Source organism: Ranitomeya imitator, chromosome 2 (assembly GCF_032444005.1).
Source record: "Ranitomeya imitator isolate aRanImi1 chromosome 2, aRanImi1.pri, whole genome shotgun sequence".
Taxonomy (NCBI): Eukaryota; Metazoa; Chordata; class Amphibia; order Anura; family Dendrobatidae; genus Ranitomeya; species Ranitomeya imitator.
In genome coordinates this window covers 317,239,607-317,259,170 of record NC_091283.1, presented here as the reverse complement: position 1 = coordinate 317,259,170, position 19,564 = coordinate 317,239,607, and the positions used below count along the sequence as shown (strand labels likewise).

At 44.9% G+C, this 19,564-nt stretch overlaps 1 protein-coding gene across 1 annotated transcript in view; it reads left to right on the top strand.

Annotated features, from left to right (window-relative positions):
* LOC138666468 (zinc finger protein 605-like) overlaps positions 1–1,980 on the top strand; it is a 36,163-nt gene extending 34,183 nt beyond the window's left edge. Inside the window, exon 12 of the mRNA XM_069754689.1 lies at positions 179–1,980. Coding sequence (XP_069610790.1) covers positions 179–1,869 — 1,691 coding nt within the window. The 3' untranslated portion in view covers positions 1,870–1,980. The remainder of the gene's footprint in view (positions 1–178) is intronic.
* The last annotated feature ends 17,584 nt before the right edge of the window (positions 1,981–19,564 follow it).

The following is a 19,564-nucleotide window of genomic DNA, read 5'->3' as shown; positions in this document are numbered from 1 at the left end:
AATGAACTTCAATCCAATATTGCAGCCAGCATGCAGCCGGCGGGTAAGGAAAGGGTGAATCAAACACCCGAAAACCCCGCCTCCATGGCTGAAGATTGTTCCCTCCAAATTCAGGTGACAGTGTCCCTTTAAGTGTGGGGATATTTAATTGAAAAATAATTGGTTTTATTTTTGGCAGATGACTGTACCAGGAGATCAGAGGGACAGCTGACATCTTCAATTTTTAAATCAGATAATCTTGAGATCCCACAGGATGCAATTGAAGTGAATGCAATTATTCCAGATATACCATCATCCCTTCACAGTATCTGTCTGTCATCTGATCCTTTGAAACGGGTCCTGTCTTCTGATTCATTACCGACTACTAAGGAAAATCAAATATTTAAAATAAGCATTAAAAAACGAGCTCCTCCTAAATCAAAGAAGCCGTTTTCACCTTCAGAATATGGAAATAGCTTTCCCCTTGAAAAGTCTTTTCTTAAACATCAAACAATTCACACAGCAGAGAACAGATTTTCTTGTTCCAAGAGTGGGAAATGTTTTAACCAGAAATCGGATTTTGTTATACACCACAGAACTCACACAGGGGAGAAGCCTTTTTCCTGTTCTGAATGTGGGAAATGGTTTAACCAGAAATCAGATTTGCGTAAGCACCAGAGAATTCACACAGGGGAGAAGCCTTTTTCCTGTTCAGAATGTGGGAAATGTTTTAACCAAAAATCAGGTTTGCGTATGCACCAGAGAATTCACACAGGGGAGAAGCCTTTTTCCTGTTCAGAATGTGGGAAATGTTTTAACCAGAAATCAGATTTGCATAAGCACCAGAGAATTCACACAGGGGAGAAGCCTTTTTCCTGTTCTGAATGTGGGAAATGTTTTAACCAAAAATCAGGTTTGTGTATGCACCAGAGAATTCACACAGGGCAGAAGCCTTTTTCCTGTTCAGAATGTGGGAAATGTTTTAACCAGAAATCATATTTTCTTAATCACCAGATAATTCACACAGGGAAGAATCCTTTTTCCTGTTCAGAATGTGGGAAATGTTTTAACCAGAAATCAGATTTTGTTATACACCACAGAACTCACACAGGGGAGAAGCCTTTTTCCTGTTCCGAATGTGGGAAATGTTTTAACCAGAAATCAGGTTTGCGTAAGCACCAGAGAATTCACACAGGGGAGAAGCCTTTTTCTTGTTCAGAATGTGGGAAATGTTTTAACCAGAAATCAGATTTTGTTATACATCACAGAACTCACACAGGGGAGAAGCCTTTTTCTTGTTCAGAATGTGGGAAATGTTTTAACCGTAAAACACATCTGGCTAGCCACCAGAGAACTCACACAGGGCAGAAGCCTTTTTCCTGTTCAGAATGTGGGAAATGTTTTAACCAGAAATCAGATTTTGTTATACACCACAGAACTCACACAGGGGAGAAGCCTTTTTCCTGTTCCGAATGTGGGAAATGTTTTAACCAGAAATCAGATTTTGTCATACACCACAGAACTCACACAGGGGAGAAGCCTTTTTCCTGTTCCGAATGTGGGAAATGTTTTAACCAGAAATCAGGTTTGCGTAAGCACCAGAGAATTCACACAGGGGAGAAGCTTTTTTCCTGTTCCGAATGTGGGAAATGGTTTAACCAGAAATCAGATTTTGTTATACACCACAGAACTCACACAGGGGAGAAGCCTTTTTCCTGTTCAGAATGTGGGAAGTGTTTTAACCGTAAAACGCGTCTGGCTAGCCACCAGAGAACTCACAGAAGGGAGACGCCTTTTTCCTGTTCAGAATGTGGGAAATGTTTTAACCATAAGTCAGATTTGCTTAAATGCCAGAGAATTCACACAGGGGAGCTTTTAGTATGTTCTTAATGTGGAAAATCTTTTAAACAGAAATGGTATTTTCTTAAATGGGTTGTTATCATGTTTGGCCTTGTTAAAATATCAAAAAAATCATATTCACCTTCCATGTCAGTGCTGTTCCAGTGGAATCGGCAATCATGTTCCTTGGGCTCTGAGGTTGTTACATAGCACGAGCCCTGTACCCAATCAGCCCCAGTTTCACTGTCCCTACCCTGAAATGTATTGAACATCAACTGGAAGCCAGGTCTGCAATTTCTCTTTGACTTCCTCGTATTGTTTGATTTTGTCTGAAGGTGAGAACAGTGAAGCCAGCGCTAATTGTACGCAGGGCTCGCGTGACATAATAACCTGAGCCCCCAAAACGCAAGTGCTGACACTGCTGGATCCGCACCAGCATGGGAGGTTTATACAAGTTTTTTTTATTTTAACAGGACCAAACATGAGGAATTAGAAGTAAAAATCTCACACAGAGGAGAAGATATTATAATACCTAAAGTGTGAAATATGAATTACTGGAAAAATCGTATTTTGTTGACCATCAAAAGTAACTCGGAGAAACAATATTCGTTATTGAAAAATTGTACAAAAACATAGAACAGCCATAAGTATTATTGGTTGAGAAAGGGAAATTACTTTAGAACTTACCATATTTCTTGGACTATACAACACACTTTTCCATTATGTCCCTCCAGACAGCACCATAGACGTACTCCTTCCTTGACCTGTAGAGGGACAGGATTGCAGAGAGGTTAAATGGCCCCTCCCTTCTCCACCCTCCAGTGGTTTTCCCTGTCCCTACAGGGGATGGTTGTATGAGAGAGGTTGCTTCTAGAGTGAACATAGTCCGTACAATGTCCACAGGCTAAGGGGGATCTCTGCCTTCCTTTCCCCTGTCAATCAGTCCGTGGCTGACACCTCTTCTCTGAATGGAGGTCCCTCAGCCATCAGTAGCTGTACCAGTGTAGACTCGGGTGGGGGGGGGGGGGTCTCGTCCTTCCCTTCCCCCTGTCAAGCGGTCTGTGGCCGACACATCTCTGAGAGAAGTCCCTCAGCCAGCCTGTGCATCATTGGCAGTAATGCAGTATTCCTGATGTGACACAGCTTCCCTCCATGGTGGGTTCTCGGCATTACCAGCTCCCCCTGTTTTTCTAGCGGGTGTGGAGCCAGCACAGGAAAGTGCACGGTGGAATGTTGTGTTGATGGCCTAAGCCTCTGGGCTAATGCTGGTCTCATGCCTTTGTGCCAAAACTGGGCCTAGAGCCTCATGTGTTGAGGTTTGATTTCACATACAGTATATGCAGCTAAGCCTTTGACCTCTAGGCTATCGTAAGGCCATATGTCCGGGCTACATCTCATGATTTGACTTCAGTTGCATGTCATGTCTGCACAGGGCCTTATCATCGGGCTTTAGAGTGACTTTTGTGAAGCTTGGTTCCCATTTTTGGCTTAATAAACAAGTGCTTCACTGTTCTTTCAAACCTAACTACTCCAGCCATAGCAGAACACATGGTGTTAATGCAGCACATTGTCTCCATGAAGACTGCCCTCCAACTGCAGCTCATTATTTAGCTCCTTCAGGTGGGGCCAGTCTGGCAAGTGGAGGATTATCCTGAATTCTGATAGATTGCTCTCTAGAATGTAACTGTGGGCCTGGTCTCTTGTTTGGTACCTTCAAGAATGGCCATAGTGTGTCTGTTCCTTATAGTGCCTCTGTGCATCATAGTGCTTCATAGTATCTCTGTGCATCATAGTGCCTCTGAATCATATTGCATCATAGTGCATCATGGTGCCTCTGTACTTCATAGTACCTCTGGCATTGTGGCTTTTTGCCTCTGGCTGTGGGCCTCTGGCTTAGACCTTCTGCCTTGTGCCTCGTTACTTCGGCAGCGTGGCCACACCTTGTATCGTCGGCCTACCACTTCACATTTTGTCTCTGGCCTCAACTCTGGTTATAGAGTCCTCGTGTTTCTGGACACAGATCCAGCTTCGGTTGCTTCATTCTTTGCAACTGGGTTTGAACGAGGGAACAGCTGTGCTCGGATTGGCCTAGTAATTTAGTATTTCTTCTGTTTGGAACAGAAATCTCAAGTGAGCTACTGCCCTTGAGTGCACATGAGAAGGGGTTACGTACAAAGTTATAGATATTGTTTACAGATGACAGACTGGTACAGAGGGGAGAGGACCCTGTCCTTGCGGACTTACATTCTACGTTTATACTATTTCCATCCATCTTTCTATGCTACTTTGAAAAAACACTGGAGGGTGGAGAAGGGAGGGGCCTTTCATCCTCTCTGTGATCCTGTCCCACTCTAGGTCAAGGAAGGACTACCTCCATGGTGCTGTCCTGAGGGAATTCTGGAAATAGAATTACCAGTAGGTCGAATTCCTTTTTCTTTTTTTTTTTTTTTTTAAATTAGATCACTTTTATTAAAATTACACAAAGTTTTTACAAAGAGACATCAGTAGAGCAAAGATGTTTTGATATTTTCAATGTTACATGGTATCACTATTGTATTTTATGTATAACAATAAAGTATAAAGTTGTCATCTTCTTCCAAGGATTCGATTTTTTTTTTTTCATTCAAACTAATATAACCCCCCTTCCCCGATAACACTCCAGAGAAATCTGTATTCATATTATTATTTTTTATGATGTGTATACTTTACAGTATCTGCCGTTCAGTTATAATAATTAGTTTGCATGTGTACTGGCCCTGCTTATATCATTTAACCTGGATTGATCATACCACAAGTGTTCCTGAAGCCAGAAATCGCCATATGTTATTTCTCAGGAGTACTCCAGATGGTAGGCCAGGAACTTTCAACCAGGATCCCCTGATGTCAAATTTCCAACCAAATAATATTGTTTAGCTTATTTATTAACTCATTAACTGTTGGTGGTTGAGCATCTGGCCAATGTTGTGCAATAAGTTTGCAAGCTTGAGACAATGTTCAGGAAAGAGATCGGGGATTCAAAACCTCCATAAGTCTCACATCTGCTTCCTATTTTAATATAGCTATCAGGGGATGGTCTCCCATGCGAGACTGTGAGAGTTAAACCGGTCATGTATTTTGCCTCCGTTATTGAGTCTAGTAAATATTTTTTCTGCAAATCCGGTGCCGCAGCGCTAAGCTGAGTCAGATAGGCATGCCTAATTTGTAGGTATCGAAAGACGAGGCCGTGAGGCAATCCAAACTTTTGTTATAGTTTGTTAAAGCTTTTAAATGTTCCATTTTCTACTAACTGATCTGAAGTCTGAATTCCCCTTTATTGCCAACTTCAGAAACCAGTAAATTTGTCAAACTCCACCAGTCACTGATTTTGCCATAATAGGGTAAAATTAGAGTATTCCCTAATCCCGACCAGTCTCTTTCCCTGTCCCACCTTGTACATCATTGCTAAGGTCGGTTTCTCTATCTGTACTTAGTGCCCACCTCCAGCACGTATATGGGTGACACACACATTTTTTGGCTTGAAGGACATGACAACCATTCTTGTGTAGACTCTTCTTTTTTTTTTTTACCCATGAAAATGTTATATCTGCGAAGCCATGAAATAGATCCATGGATCTGGATTCTTCAAACCTCCCTCAGTTTTGTCCCTTTGAAGTGACGGCAGTTTTATCCTTGTATTTCGCTTGCACCATATCAGGTCTCTGAACACTGACTGCACCTTTTGAAATACGGAAGGAGCAGCCACTATAGTCCTTCAGTATTATGGCCACCACGTATTCACTGACTGACTGATTTGAAAAATAAATAACTGCAATTCTCTCCTCAATCCCCGCTGCAGTGTGGCTCCTCACCTTAGCAGCTCCATGGCTGCATCAGATACAGAGGGGAGATGATGGGAGAGGGAGTGTCATGTGACGCATTCTACTTCATTATTGCCTTCAACTGTATTGGCGTCGTAGATCCGTCCTCTGTGTAAACCCTCCAGTACGATGTATTCAGCCTGAGGATCCAGTGAGCTTCACAGTTCAGTAATGCCAGTCTGTGATCTTCCCTTCTGGATGAACAATTTACCCTTTCAATGCCACAAAACTGAAAGTCCTTTAAGTCACCATTGTGTTCTCTTAGGAAATGTTTGGACACATTGGAGGGGTTAATGGCCTCAGGATTAGTGGGGTCTCCTATGTGCTCATTAATTCTCTGCTGTAATTTACCGATGGTGCAGCCAACAGATCTGACATTATCTCTGTGTAGTAAGTTATTTTTAAATAGTTTTAACACTCCAATTAATTAATACTAGTTCCTAATATATTGATATGGATTCAATCAGTTATAATATATATTATACTTTCAGGGAGGTTAGCAAAAGGTCATTGAGGGTTAAATGTTCAACCAGATGGTCAACTGAACAAGGAATGCAAATGGCCGGTCATTTAGTTATTAGTAAATGTATATGTTGTCAGTAACTGACCAGTATTTGTTGTTAGTAACGCCTCTTTCACACTTCCATCGGCAGTGTCCCGTCCTAATGCGTCGGGAAGACGTACCGACGGATGTGTAGAAAATAGTGTTAAAACATACGCAATGCATCCAGTGTTATGACGGATGCGCTGCCTTTGAGTTTTTGTCGTGTAGATTTGGGATTTCATATTCCAGGGACGAGAGAGAGCAAATCTGCACATCAAAAAACACATGACCTTAGTTTTCTGCCAAGAAATGCGGATTCTGTGTGGAAAAATCCACAGCCAAATCCGAAACGTGTGCACATACCCTTAAGGAGGTTTCTCCCTGGCACTCCAATCTTCATTGGATCAAACCTTTTAGCTGAAATACATTGGATGCATTAGGATATAAAAGAGAACTGAACTTTTTAGAGGGGACACAGATACAGAGGAGAGATGTGAAATATAGAGAGAGCCTGATGACTTCTACCATAATAATGTATTGTATTAATAATGTACTTTATTGTTTAATCCTATTATTTATTAAGTAAATTAAATTTTGATTGCTCAATTATCTTGTGAACGTTTATTTATTCTTCACAATCTGTGAATACTTTACAAAACAATCTCCCACACACAGAATACAATATACTACACATTTACTACAGGTAATAAATTGTGTAATTAAATGTTTTTATTAATATGATTAAATCTATTTTTTTTGTTTCTCATGTTTACAAGGTGAACATTTATCACTGCCACATTTGTGAGAACCCATAGGGGTGAGCCGGGTTCTCTTATGTGTTTCTCTTACTAGTAAACTAGGAGATATAAAACCCACAAGAAACAAAATGAGCAAAAACCCTGCTGTAACTAAATAAGTAAAAAGCAAAAGTGCATTTAAATAACAGAGTTCCTAGTAATACTGTTTTTGATCAAAAATAGCATAAAAGCCATCCCAACGTCGACAAGGTGACCCTGATAGGGACAGTCCAACGCTGACTAATATTAAATACCTTACCATGTATCAGAGTTGAAATCCGTGTGTGTTTAAGGGCAGACAAAAGGACTGGGTCCTGACCTGTTAAACGTCATTTCCAGCTAAGGAGAGGGAGGCCAAAAAATACAAAAATTGAACTTGGTATGCATGCAGCACATAAACGCATGTTCACATTGGCCATAAAGCATACAAAAACTAAACTAAGTAAACTAGGAGACAGGAGTTGTGGAAAGGTCAAGGGTTTGTGGCTGAGAACAAACAACCATCTCGTAATATCCGATGTAGTCGGCTATCACTGTACCACATAGGAAGAGATTTGTTAATAATTTCTAATTTGTTAATAATTAAATTTAATTATTGTAATAAATTTCTGGTAACTCCATCCTAAGATCTGATTCTCACCACCCCAGACACAATAAATTAGGGATTCCTGTGGGTGAAATGATCCATGCAAAAAGAAATTCCTCAGAACAAGAGCAATGTAGTAAGGAAAGAAACACCATTTATAATAGACTCCAAAAAATGCGGTTATGATAGACTAAGCTAAAAATGAACCGGTATATATTATTATTCTATAGATAGGTCACACTTGGATACTAATAAGCGGTGTATATTATTCTATAGAGAGGTCAGACTTGGATACTAATAAATAATAAGTGGTGTACAGGGTGGGCCATTTATATGGATACACCTAAATAAAATGGGAATGGTTGGTGATATCAACTTCCTGTTTGTGGCACATTAGTACTCTTTGAGGGGAGATGTGAACTGGCCAGCACGCTCACCAGATTTAGCCCCATGCGATTTTTTCCTTTGGGGTTACCTGAAGTCTAAGGTGTATATCAACCGTCCCAACACCTTGGAAGACCTAAGGAACAATATTGAAGCTGAAATTGGCAGAATACCAGTGGACATGCTTGTTAGAGTTCATGAAAACTTCAGAAAACGTATGCAGCAGTGTGTGGATAGCGAAGGTCGACATTTGCCAGATACACTATTTAAAACCATGTAATTTAAAAATTCCATTACTGTTCAGTATAATTAAAATATAAAATAAATTTTTCTAATGATCATAATTTTTTTATTTCATTCCCAAATCAGCAAATTACCGCGCTCCACCCTGTATATGGGAGGGGGAAAACTTTTCAAGATGTATGGTGACCATGGTGGCCATTTTTAAGTCTGCCATTTTGGAAGCCTGTGCTAGCATTTATTCTGTGGTGTTGCTATCAGTGTGTCAAGAGTGGGAGAAGAGGGTTGCATTGACAATCCAACACAATAGGCAGCACTTTGAGCACATTTTTTAAGTTGTCAAACCTGTAAAGAACTCATGAAAGAATAAAGTTACGTTAAAACCAAATACACTATTGTTTTTTTGTGAAATTCTCAATAAGTTTGATGTGTCACATGATCCTCTTCCCATTGAAAAAAATAAAGTTGGATCCAAAATGGCCGACTTCAAAATGGCTGCCATGGTCACCACCCATCTTGAAAAGTTTCCCCCTTCCATATACTAATATGCCACAAACAGGAAGTTGATATCGCCAACCATTCCCATTTTGTAGGTGTATCCATATAAATGGCCCACTATGTATGTGTATGTGTAGTCCCGGTTCATGGGGAGGATAACTTTTATCATCTCCACCACTCACACCAATTTGTCATGAACCGGGGCTGTTTGGTTGCCCCTTGTTCTTTCTGAAGGGGATTTATGTATATCCCACTTCCAAGTTCCAGTTTGGAACTTGCAGCTCTCTGGCGCCCCCTTACCCTCAGGCCAGTCAGGATACCTCACCTAGGGTAATTAGTCAACAGAAAGGCTGCTTGCTATGTACTGGCTATTGGCCATGCTGCAGCGAGGGCAATATGACTACTCCCACTCAGGCGGGAACAATAATTATCAACGCTGCCGGTCGCTACAAAGCCTCCCAATCGCACAGAACAAATCCCGCTGCCACCAGCTCCGATTTTCTTAATTATTAACTGGTCCGGAGCCAACCCAGATTAATGGCGTAATTCACTTCAGAGGACGTGACAGTACGTTATAAAAATTACTAGCTTGTCTCTCCTTGTTCTATAATTTGCTTCAAAAAAGGTAGGCAGTGTTTACAGAGGTATAAAAATATATTATAAAGAAGACAAATATCATATGTACAATACAATTACAAATAAAATGGGATTAAAGTTGAAAAACACTTACATTTCGTTATGTCATATCATCTTATGGCTGACCGTGTGCTGTGGGTGGAAGGACGAGCATATATCCAGATGCATCACCCCTGTCTCTCAGCAGGGCCCCAGACAAAGACACGTGAAGACTGCTGCTTCACTCACTTATTTCCTAGCTTAAAACCCAGGCACTCCCCTGTGGTGACTTCACTTAAAGTCTGAAACCTCCCCTTTACTGAGTCATGGCCACCATTTTTGTGCCTAGCTCGCTGTATCCATCTCTGATCAGGATGTGCCCCACATCAGGGGGATTCTTTTAAGTGTAAACACGGTGTAATTACATGATCCACTTACGGAGAAAACCGTTCTTTGCACTCGTTGGATTTAGGTTCTAGCGATTTCAAGGAGTCATAGATCGATCCCTCGATGGACATCTGGAATATATAATTCTTATATCTCTAGCCCTGATCTGTGCCAATAGACATAACCTTAAGAGAACAATAGAATCTCATGCTTTCTGTAACATTTTTAACCAGTACCAAGTGGGAGGGGGAATGAGTAGTATAGGGAGACCTGCTTGCAGCTCGAGGCCACAAAAATTCTTCGGCGGAGTTGTCAGCTAGTCTAGTGGCTTAGAATTCCAGCCTTGTGCTGGCAGCACAGGAAACTGCAGCTGAGAGCTCTGTATGGGTAATTGAGTAATCAGAAGTTCTATTTCCTGACATCTCCAATTTTTGACTATGCTATTGATGCAGAACCTCTCGGTACTCCTCCATGCGCACTTCGGAAGGTTAGCCCTGGCAGAACAATAAATCTGCATTGCCATGCTCCTTGCCCATTTGGTGTTTGACTGTAAAGTCGTACTGCTGGAGGGCAAGGCTCCAGAATAGCAACCTTCCGTTGGTTCCGCACATGGCTTGTAGCCAGCGCAGAGGTTGTGGTCAGTCACCACAGTGAAGGTGTGACCATACAGATAGGGCTGCAAATGTTGCAGGGCCCAGACTATGGCCAAGCACTCCTCGATGATGGAATAGGTCACTTCCTTCGGCATAAGCTTCCAGGCTCATATACAACACAGGGTGCTCTTGGTTCCCTGAGTCGACCTGGCTGAGCACAGCACCGAGGTCAAACACGCTGGTGTCAGTCTGCACCAGGAACAGTCGACTGCTTGTAACACAGGAGAGTTGAACAGGGCTGTTGTCAATGCCTGGAAAGCCCACTCACCGCCGTCGGTCCAGTTGACTATTTAAGGTATCTTCTTCCTGGTGAGGTCCGTCAAGGGCTTTGCCAGGCTACTATAGTTCTGTACTAAGTGCTTATAGTACCGTGCAGTGCCCAGGAAGGACATCACCTGTTTGTTGGTCCTGGGGGTGGGCCAGGACGCGATCGCATCCACTTTTCCAGGCTCTGGCCTTATGGATTTCCCACCTACCCAGTGCCCCAGGTAGTGGACGTCTCTCATGCCCATCTAGTACTTTCACAGCTTGATGGTCAGACTGGCTTGGTGAATTCGCCTGAGAACCTCCTGAAGATGCTGCAGGTGTTCGTCCCAGGAGGAACTGAAGATGGCAATGTCATCCAAGTACACCACCACTTCTCTAGTCCCTGAAGCAGGCGCTTGACCATCCGCTGGAAAGTGGCATTGGCATTCTTCATGCCGAAGGGCATGACCGTGGACTCGTACAGTCTGAAGGGTGTGATAAAGGCAGACTTCTCCTGCGCCTCAGGGCTCAGGGGAATCTGCCATTATCCTTGACTCAGATCCATTATGGTTAGATATTCTGCACTAGCTAACCACTAAAGCAGATCCTTGATGCGCGGCATTGGGTGCGCATCAGAGGCTGTGATGGCGTTAAGCCCCCTGCAGCCCAGGTGGTCCGATCCTTCTTTGGCACGAGAACTACAGGTGAGGCCCATGCACTCTTTGACCGTTGAATCACCCCCAGTTGTAACATCTCATCGATCTCCTGGAGCATAGCCTGCTGCACCTCTTTGGAGATCTGAAAGGGTGTTCGCCGTAGTGGGGCATGATTCCCGGTGTCCACCACATGGACTGCTAACTTCGTCCTAGGTCGGTTGGAGAACATGGCCTGGAAGGGTTCCAGCGTGGTCCACAACTGCAACCGCTGGGTTCAGTTAACAAGGCGCTTACCTCCATCCTCGATGGATCCACCGACCTTGGCTTGGGCCAGCATGTCCACGAGGGCGTCTTCCTCCCCATCTTTGGGCAGGCTGCAGAGCGGTAGGATGTAGGCTTCACATTTGTGATGAGCCTTCATCATATTGACATATTCGCCTACCCCGAGCATGGTCAAGCGTGGCCACGTAGGTGACTGGGTTGAGCTATTGGTGGACAATGTACGGGCCTTTCCAGGCTGCCTGAAGCTTATCCTTTGGTACGGGAACCAGCACCCAGACCTTTTGACCCACCTTGTAGGTCCATTCCTGGGCATTCTGGTCATACCAGTGCTTATGATCAGCCGGTGCCTGCGTCATGTTTTCATGCACGAACTGCATCAAGGTCTGCATTTTGTCATAGAAGCGCATGACATACTCAACTATGGACACTTCAGAAGGGTTTGGCTCCTCTTCCCAGGATTCCCTTATCAACCCAAGGGATCCTCAGACTCGCCTGCGATAGAGGAGCTCGAAGGGGGAGAACCCCGTTGAGGCCTGCGGAACCTTTCAGTAAGCAAATAGCAGGTGTTGTAGGTACCGCTCCCATTCGGGTCTCAACCAGCATGCGAAGCATCTGTTTCAGGGTACCGTTGAAGTGCTCACACAAGCCATTGGTCTGTAGGTTATACTGTTAGAATCTGTTTAGTTTTTGACTATCCACCATTTTCTTGTGGAGTTCTGGCTGCTGGTCTTTTTCCTCTGGTGCTGGGTTTGTCTTGGGTCAGGTGTTTGTTTCACTCTTTAGTAACCAGCACCTGCCTCCCAGTCCTTGCTGGACAACAGTGTTTATCTGCTTGAGCTCTAGCTTGGTGCTTTGTCTTCTGTGTGTGTTATTTGTGCAGTGCTGGTACCTCTGGTTCTGCTAGCCTTAGTTTCTGTTTTCTATTGGTTTCTGCAGCCTTCTCTTTGTTATCTATTAGTGGGTGACCCGTTTTTGTACCCAGTCCTTAGTTCTTTTAGGGAACCACTTCCCCTTATCTATAGGTCTTGGCTTGAGATTAACCTAGGATCGTCGGTGGGTCTGCCCACTCCATCATAGGGTTTCAGCCTAGTCATAGTGCAAGGTCAGTTTTCCCCCTTCTACCTTAGTCCTGTGTTGCAGATCCGTAACAGATACACACTCGATACCAGACGCTTCACCTGCATTCTCTCACAGAGAGTCTCCATTAGGAGAGACATGAATTGCGTCCCTTGATCGGTAAGCATCTCCCTGGGAAATCCTACCCATGAAAAGATGGCCAACAATGCATCTGCCACCTTATCTGCCCTAGATTAGGACAGAACCACTGCCTCTGGGTACCGGGTAGCTTAGTCTACCACAGTGAGGACTGTCATGATTTGGTAATTCAGTACCACAATGAACATAGGAGTCAGAGCACATACAGTGACCTGACAATAACCCAAAAACAAAGAACGAGCTCTGAGACGTGGAAACTCTGCTGACCGCAATCCCTAATCCTCTCCAACCACACACTAGAGGCAGCCGTGGATTGCGCCTAACGCTCCCTATGCAACTCGGCACAGCCTGAGAAACTAGCTAACCTGAAGATAGAAAATAAGCCTACCTTGCCTCAGAGAAATACCCCAAAGGAAAAGGCAGCCCCCACATATAATGACTGTGAGTTAAGATGAAAAGACAAACGTAGAGATTAAATAGATTTAGCAAAGTGAGGCCCGACTTTCTGAACAGAGCGAGGATAGGAAAGGTAACTTTGCAGTCAACACAAAACCCTATAAACAACCACGCAAAGGGGGCAAAAAGACCCTCCGTACCGAACTAACGGCACGGAGGTACACCCTCTGCGTCCCAGAGCTTCCAGCAAGCACGAGAAAACAAATAAGCAAGCTGGACAGAAAAAAACAGCAAACAAAAAGCAAAAGCGGAACTTAGCTATGCAGAGCAGCAGGCCACAGGAACGATCCAGGAGGAAACAGGTCCAATACTAGAACATTGACTGGAGGCCAGGATCAAAGCACTAGGTGGAGTTAAATAGAGCAGCACCTAACGACTTCACCATATCACCTGAGGAAGGAAACTCAGAAGCCGCAGTACCACTTTCCTCCACCAACGGAAGCTCACAGAGAGAATCAGCCGAAGTACCACTTGTGACCACAGGAGGGAGCTCTGCCACAGAATTCACAACAGTACCCCCCCTTGAGGAGGGGTCACCGAACCCTCACCAGAGCCCCCAGGATGACCAGGATGAGCCATATGAAAGGCACGAACAAGATCGGGAGCATGGACATCAGAGGCAAAGACCCAGGAATTATCTTCCTGAGCATAACCCTTCCACTTAACCAGATACTGGAGTTTCCGTCTTGAAACACGAGAATCCAAAATCTTCTCAACAATATACTCCAACTCCCCCTCCACCAAAACCGGGGCAGGAGGATCAACAGATGGAACCACAGGTGCCACGTATCTCCGCAACAATGACCTATGGAACACGTTATGTATGGAAAAAGAATCAGGAAGGGTCAGACGAAAAGACACAGGATTAAGAACCTCAGAAATCCTATACGGACCAATGAAACGAGGTTTAAACTTAGGAGAGGAAACCTTCATAGGAATATGACGAGAAGATAACCAAACCAAATCCCCAACACGAAGTCGGGGACCCACACAGCGTCTGCGATTAGCGAAACGTTGAGCCTTCTCCTGGGACAAGGTCAAATTGTCCACTACATGAGTCCAAATCTGCTGCAGCCTGTCCACCACAGTATCCACACCAGGACAGTCCGAAGACTCAACCTGCCCTGAAGAGAAACGAGGATGGAACCCAGAGTTGCAGAAAAACGGCGAAACCAAGGTAGCTGAGCTGGCCCGATTATTAAGGGCGAACTCAGCCAAAGGCAAAAAGGACACCCAGTCATCCTGATCAGCAGAAACAAAGCATCTCAGATATGTTTCCAAGGTCTGATTGGTTCGTTCGGTCTGGCCATTAGTCTGAGGATGGAAAGCCGAGGAAAAAGACAAATCAATGCCCATCCTACCACAAAAGGCTCGCCAAAACCTCGAAACAAACTGGGAATCTCTGTCAGAAACGATATTCTCTGGAATGCCATGTAAACGAACCACATGCTGGAAGAACAATGGCACCAAATCAGAGGAGGAAGGTAATTTAGACAAGGGTACCAAATGGACCATCTTAGAGAAGCGATCACAGACCACCCAAATGACTGACATCTTTTGAGAGACGGGAAGATCTGAAATAAAATCCATAGAGATATGTGTCCAAGGCCTCTTCGGGACCGGCAAGGGCAAAAGCAACCCACTGGCACGAGAACAGCAGGGCTTAGCCCAAGCACAAATCCCACAGGACTGCACAAAAGTACGCACATCCCGCGACAGAGATGGCCACCAAAAGGATCTAGCCACTAACTCTCTGGTACCAAAGATTCCAGGATGACCAGCCAACACCGAACAATGAACCTCAGAGATAACTTTATTCGTCCACCTATCAGGGACAAACAGTTTCTCTGCTGGGCAACGATCAGGTTTATTAGCCTGAAATTTTTGCAGCACCCACCGCAAATCAGGGGAGATGGCAGACACAATTACTCCCTCTTTGAGGATACCCGCCGGCTCAGATAAACCCGGAGAGTCGGGCACAAAACTCCTAGACAGAGCATCCGCCTTCACATTTTTAGAGCCCGGAAGGTACGAAATCACAAAGTCAAAATGGGCAAAAAACAGCAACCAACGAGCCTGTCTAGGATTCAACCGCTTGGCAGACTCGAGATAAGTCAAGTTCTTATGATCAGTCAAGACCACCACACGATGCTTAGCTCCTTCAAGCCAATGACGCCACTCCTCGAATGCCCACTTCATGGCCAGCAACTCTCGATTACCCACATCATAATTTCGCTCAGCAGGCGAAAACTTCCTGGAAAAGAAGGTGCATGGTTTCATCACCGAGCAATCAGAACTTCTCTGCGACAAAACAGCCCCTGCTCCAATCTCAGAAGCATCAACCTCGACCTGGAACGGAAGCGAAACATCTGGTTGACACAACACAGGGGCAGAAGAAAAACGACGCTTCAACTCTTGAAAAGCTTCCACAGCAGCAGAAGACCAATTGACCACATCAGCACCATTCCTGGTTAAATCGGTCAATGGTTTAGCAATACTAGAAAAATTGCAGATGAAGCGACGATAAAAATTAGCAAAGCCCAGGAACTTTTGCAGACTTTTCAGAGATGTCGGCTGAGTCCAATCATGGATGGCTTGGACCTTAACAGGGTCCATCTCGATAGTTGAAGGGGAAAAGATGAACCCCAAAAATGAAACCTTCTGAACACCAAAGAGACACTTTGATCCTTTCACAAACAAAGAATTAGCACGCAGGACCTGGAACACTGTTCTGACCTGCTTCACATGAGACTCCCAATCATCCGAAAAGATCAAAATGTCATCCAAGTACACAATCAGGAATTTATCCAGGTACTCTCGGAAGATGTCATGCATAAAGGACTGAAACACTGATGGAGCATTGGCAAGTCCGAATGGCATTACTAGATACTCAAAATGGCCCTCGGGCGTATTAAATGCAGATTTCCATTCATCGCCTCGCTTAATACGCACAAGATTATACGCACCACGAAGATCTATCTTGGTGAACCAACTAGCCCCCTTAATCCGAGCAAACAAATCAAATAAAAACGGCAAGGGGTACTGAAATTTAACCGTGATCTTATTTAGAAGGCGGTAATCTATACAAGGTCTCAGTGAACCATCCTTCTTGGCTACAAAAAAGAACCCTGCTCCTAATGGCGACGATGACGGGTGAATATGCCCCTTCTCCAAGGACTCCTTCACATAACTCCGCATAGCGGCGTGCTCAGGCACAGATAAATTAAACAGTCGACCTTTTGGGAATTTACTACCAGGAATCAAATCGATAGCACAATCACAATCCCTATGCGGAGGTAGGGTATCAGACTTGGGCTCATCAAATACATCCCGGTAATCAGACAAGAACTCTGGAACCTCAGAAGGGGTGGATGACGAAATAGTCAGAAATGGGACATCACCATGTACCCCTTGACAACCCCAGCTGGACACAGACATGGATTTCCAATCTAATACTGGATTATGGACTTGTAGCCATGGCAACCCCAACACGACCACATCAGGCAGATTATGCAACACCAGAAAGCGAATAACCTTCTGATGTGCAGGAGCCATGCACATGGTCAGCTGGGTCCAGTACTGAGGCTTATTCTTGGCCAAAGCCGTAGCATCAATTCCTCTCAATGGAATAGGACACTGCAAGGGCTCCAAGAAAAACCCACAACGCCTAGCATACTCCAAGTCCATCAAATTCAGGGCAGCGCCTGAATCCACAAATGCCATGACAGAATACGATGACAAGGAGCAGATCAAGGTAACGGACAGAAGAAATTTTGACTGTACCGTACCAATGGTGGCAGACCTAGCGAACCGCTTAGTGCGCTTAGGACAATCAGAGATAGCATGAGTGGAATCACCACAGTAGAAACACAGCCCATTCAGACGTCTGTGTTCTTGCCATTCAACTCTGGTCAAAGTCCTATCGCACTGCATAGGCTCAGGTAATACCGCCAAATGGTGCACAGATTTACGCTCACGCAAGCGTCGACCAATCTGAATGGCCAAAGACATAGACTCATTCAGACCAGCAGGCATAGGAAATCCCACCATGACATCCTTAAGGGCTTCAGAGAGACCTTTTCTGAAAATAGCTGCGAGCGCACCTTCATTCCATTGAGTGAGTACGGACCACTTTCTAAATTTCTGACAATATATATATAAATATCTCATCCTGACCCTGACACAGAGCCAGCAAATTTTTCTCTGCCTGATCCACTGAATCAGGCTCATCGTACAGCAATCCGAGCACCAGGAAAAACGCATCAACATTACTAAATGCAGGACCTCCTGGCGCAAGGGAAAATGCCCAGTCCTGAGGGTCGCCACGCAAAAAAGAAATAATAATTCTCACTTGTTGAACTGGGTCACCAGAGGAGCGAGGTTTCAAGGCCAGAAACAGTTTGCAATTATTTTTGAAATTCACAAACTTGGCTCTATCACCATAAAACAAATCAAGAATAGAAATTCTTGGTTCTAACATAGGCTTCTGAACCACCAAATCTTGAATCTTTTGTACATTTATAACGAGATTATCCATTGAAGAGCACAGACCCTGAATGTCCATGTCCACACCTGTGTCCTGAACCACCCAAATGTCTAGGGGAAAAAAAAGGCAAAACACAGTGCAGAGGAAAAAAAATGGTCTCAGAACTTTTTTTTTCCCTCTATTGAGAATCATTAGTACTTTTGGCCTCCAGTACTGTCATGATTTGGTAATTCAGTACCACAATGGACATAGAAGTCAGAGCACATACAGTGACCTGACAATAACCCAGAAACAAAGAACGAGCTCTGAGATGTGGAAACTCTGCTGACCGCAATCCCTAATCCTCTCCAACCACACACTAGAGGCAGCCGTGGATTGTGCCTAACGCTCCCTATGCAACTCGGCACAGCCTGAGAAACTAGCTAGCCTGAAGATAGAAAATAAGCCTACCTTGCCTCAGAGAAATACCCCAAAGGAAAAGGCAGCCCCCACATATAATGACTGTGAGTTAAGATGAAAAGACAAACGTAGAGATTAAATAGATTTAGCAAAGTGAGGCCCGACTTTCTGAACAGAGCGAGGATAGGAAAGGTAACTTTGCGGTCAACACAAAACCTTATAAACAACCACGCAAAGGGGGCAAAAAGACCCTCCGTACCGAACTAACGGCACGGAGGTACACCCTCTGCGTCCCAGAGCTTCCAGCAAGCACGAGAAAACAAATAAGCAAGCTGGACAGAAAAAAACAGCAAACAAAAAGCAAAAGCGGAACTTAGCTATGCAGAGCAGCAGGCCACAGGAACGATCCAGGAGGAAACAGGTCCAATACTAGAACATTGACTGGAGGCCAGGATCAAAGCACTAGGTGGAGTTAAATAGAGCAGCACCTAACGACTTCACCACATCACCTGAGGAAGGAAACTCAGAAGCCGCAGTACCACTTTCCTCCACCAACGGAAGCTCACAGAGAGAATCAGCCGAAGTACCACTTGTGACCACAGGAGGGAGCTCTGCCACAGAATTCACAACAGAGGACGTATTGCTTTCCAGAGCTGCTGGGGATGGCCAACGAGCCCACAATTTCCACCGCGATCCTCTGGAAAGGCTCCTCTATCACTGGCAAAGGGCAGAGGAGCCATAGGTGCAGGCCCCGCCTTCCCCACTTTTTGACAGGTGATACAGGTGCAGCAGAAGTTAGTCACATCTGTCCAAATCTTGGGCCAATAGAAGTGGTGAGACAGCCGGGCCTTAGTTTTGCTGATCCCCAAGTGTCCAGTGAGTGGGATCTCATGGGCAATCTGCAGCAATGCACCCCTGAATTGATGCGGGACGACCAGCTGTTTTTCCCTCAACCACTCCTTTTGGGATTTTCCGGGTGCTGTCTCCCGGTACAACCTCCCTTGTTCCCAGAACACCCTCTCCTTATCAGTCGAGGTGGGCATCTCGGCGAGGTGTCTCAAATTCTCCAGGCACGCATCTGAGTGCAGAGCAACCTGGAACTCCTGGCTAGTGGCAGCCAGAAGCAACGTCAAGGTCCCTAATCCACGGGAACCCTAACTTTAGCCCCGACCTGAACCCTAACTTTAGCCCCAACCCTAACCCTAACTTTAGCCCCAACCCTAACTGTAGCCCTTACCCCAACCCTAACCCTAGCCCCAACCCTAACCCTAGCCCCAACCCTAGCCCCAACCCTTGCCCCAGCCCTAACCCTAGCCCCATGGCCGGACTAGCCATCGGGCAGTTCTGGCAAATGCCATAAGCCGGTGCCAGTAGTGGGCCGCTGCACACCGACTTACCCTTCCCCCAGCGCCGCCACATTCAACTATACTGTCGTCTATGACCAG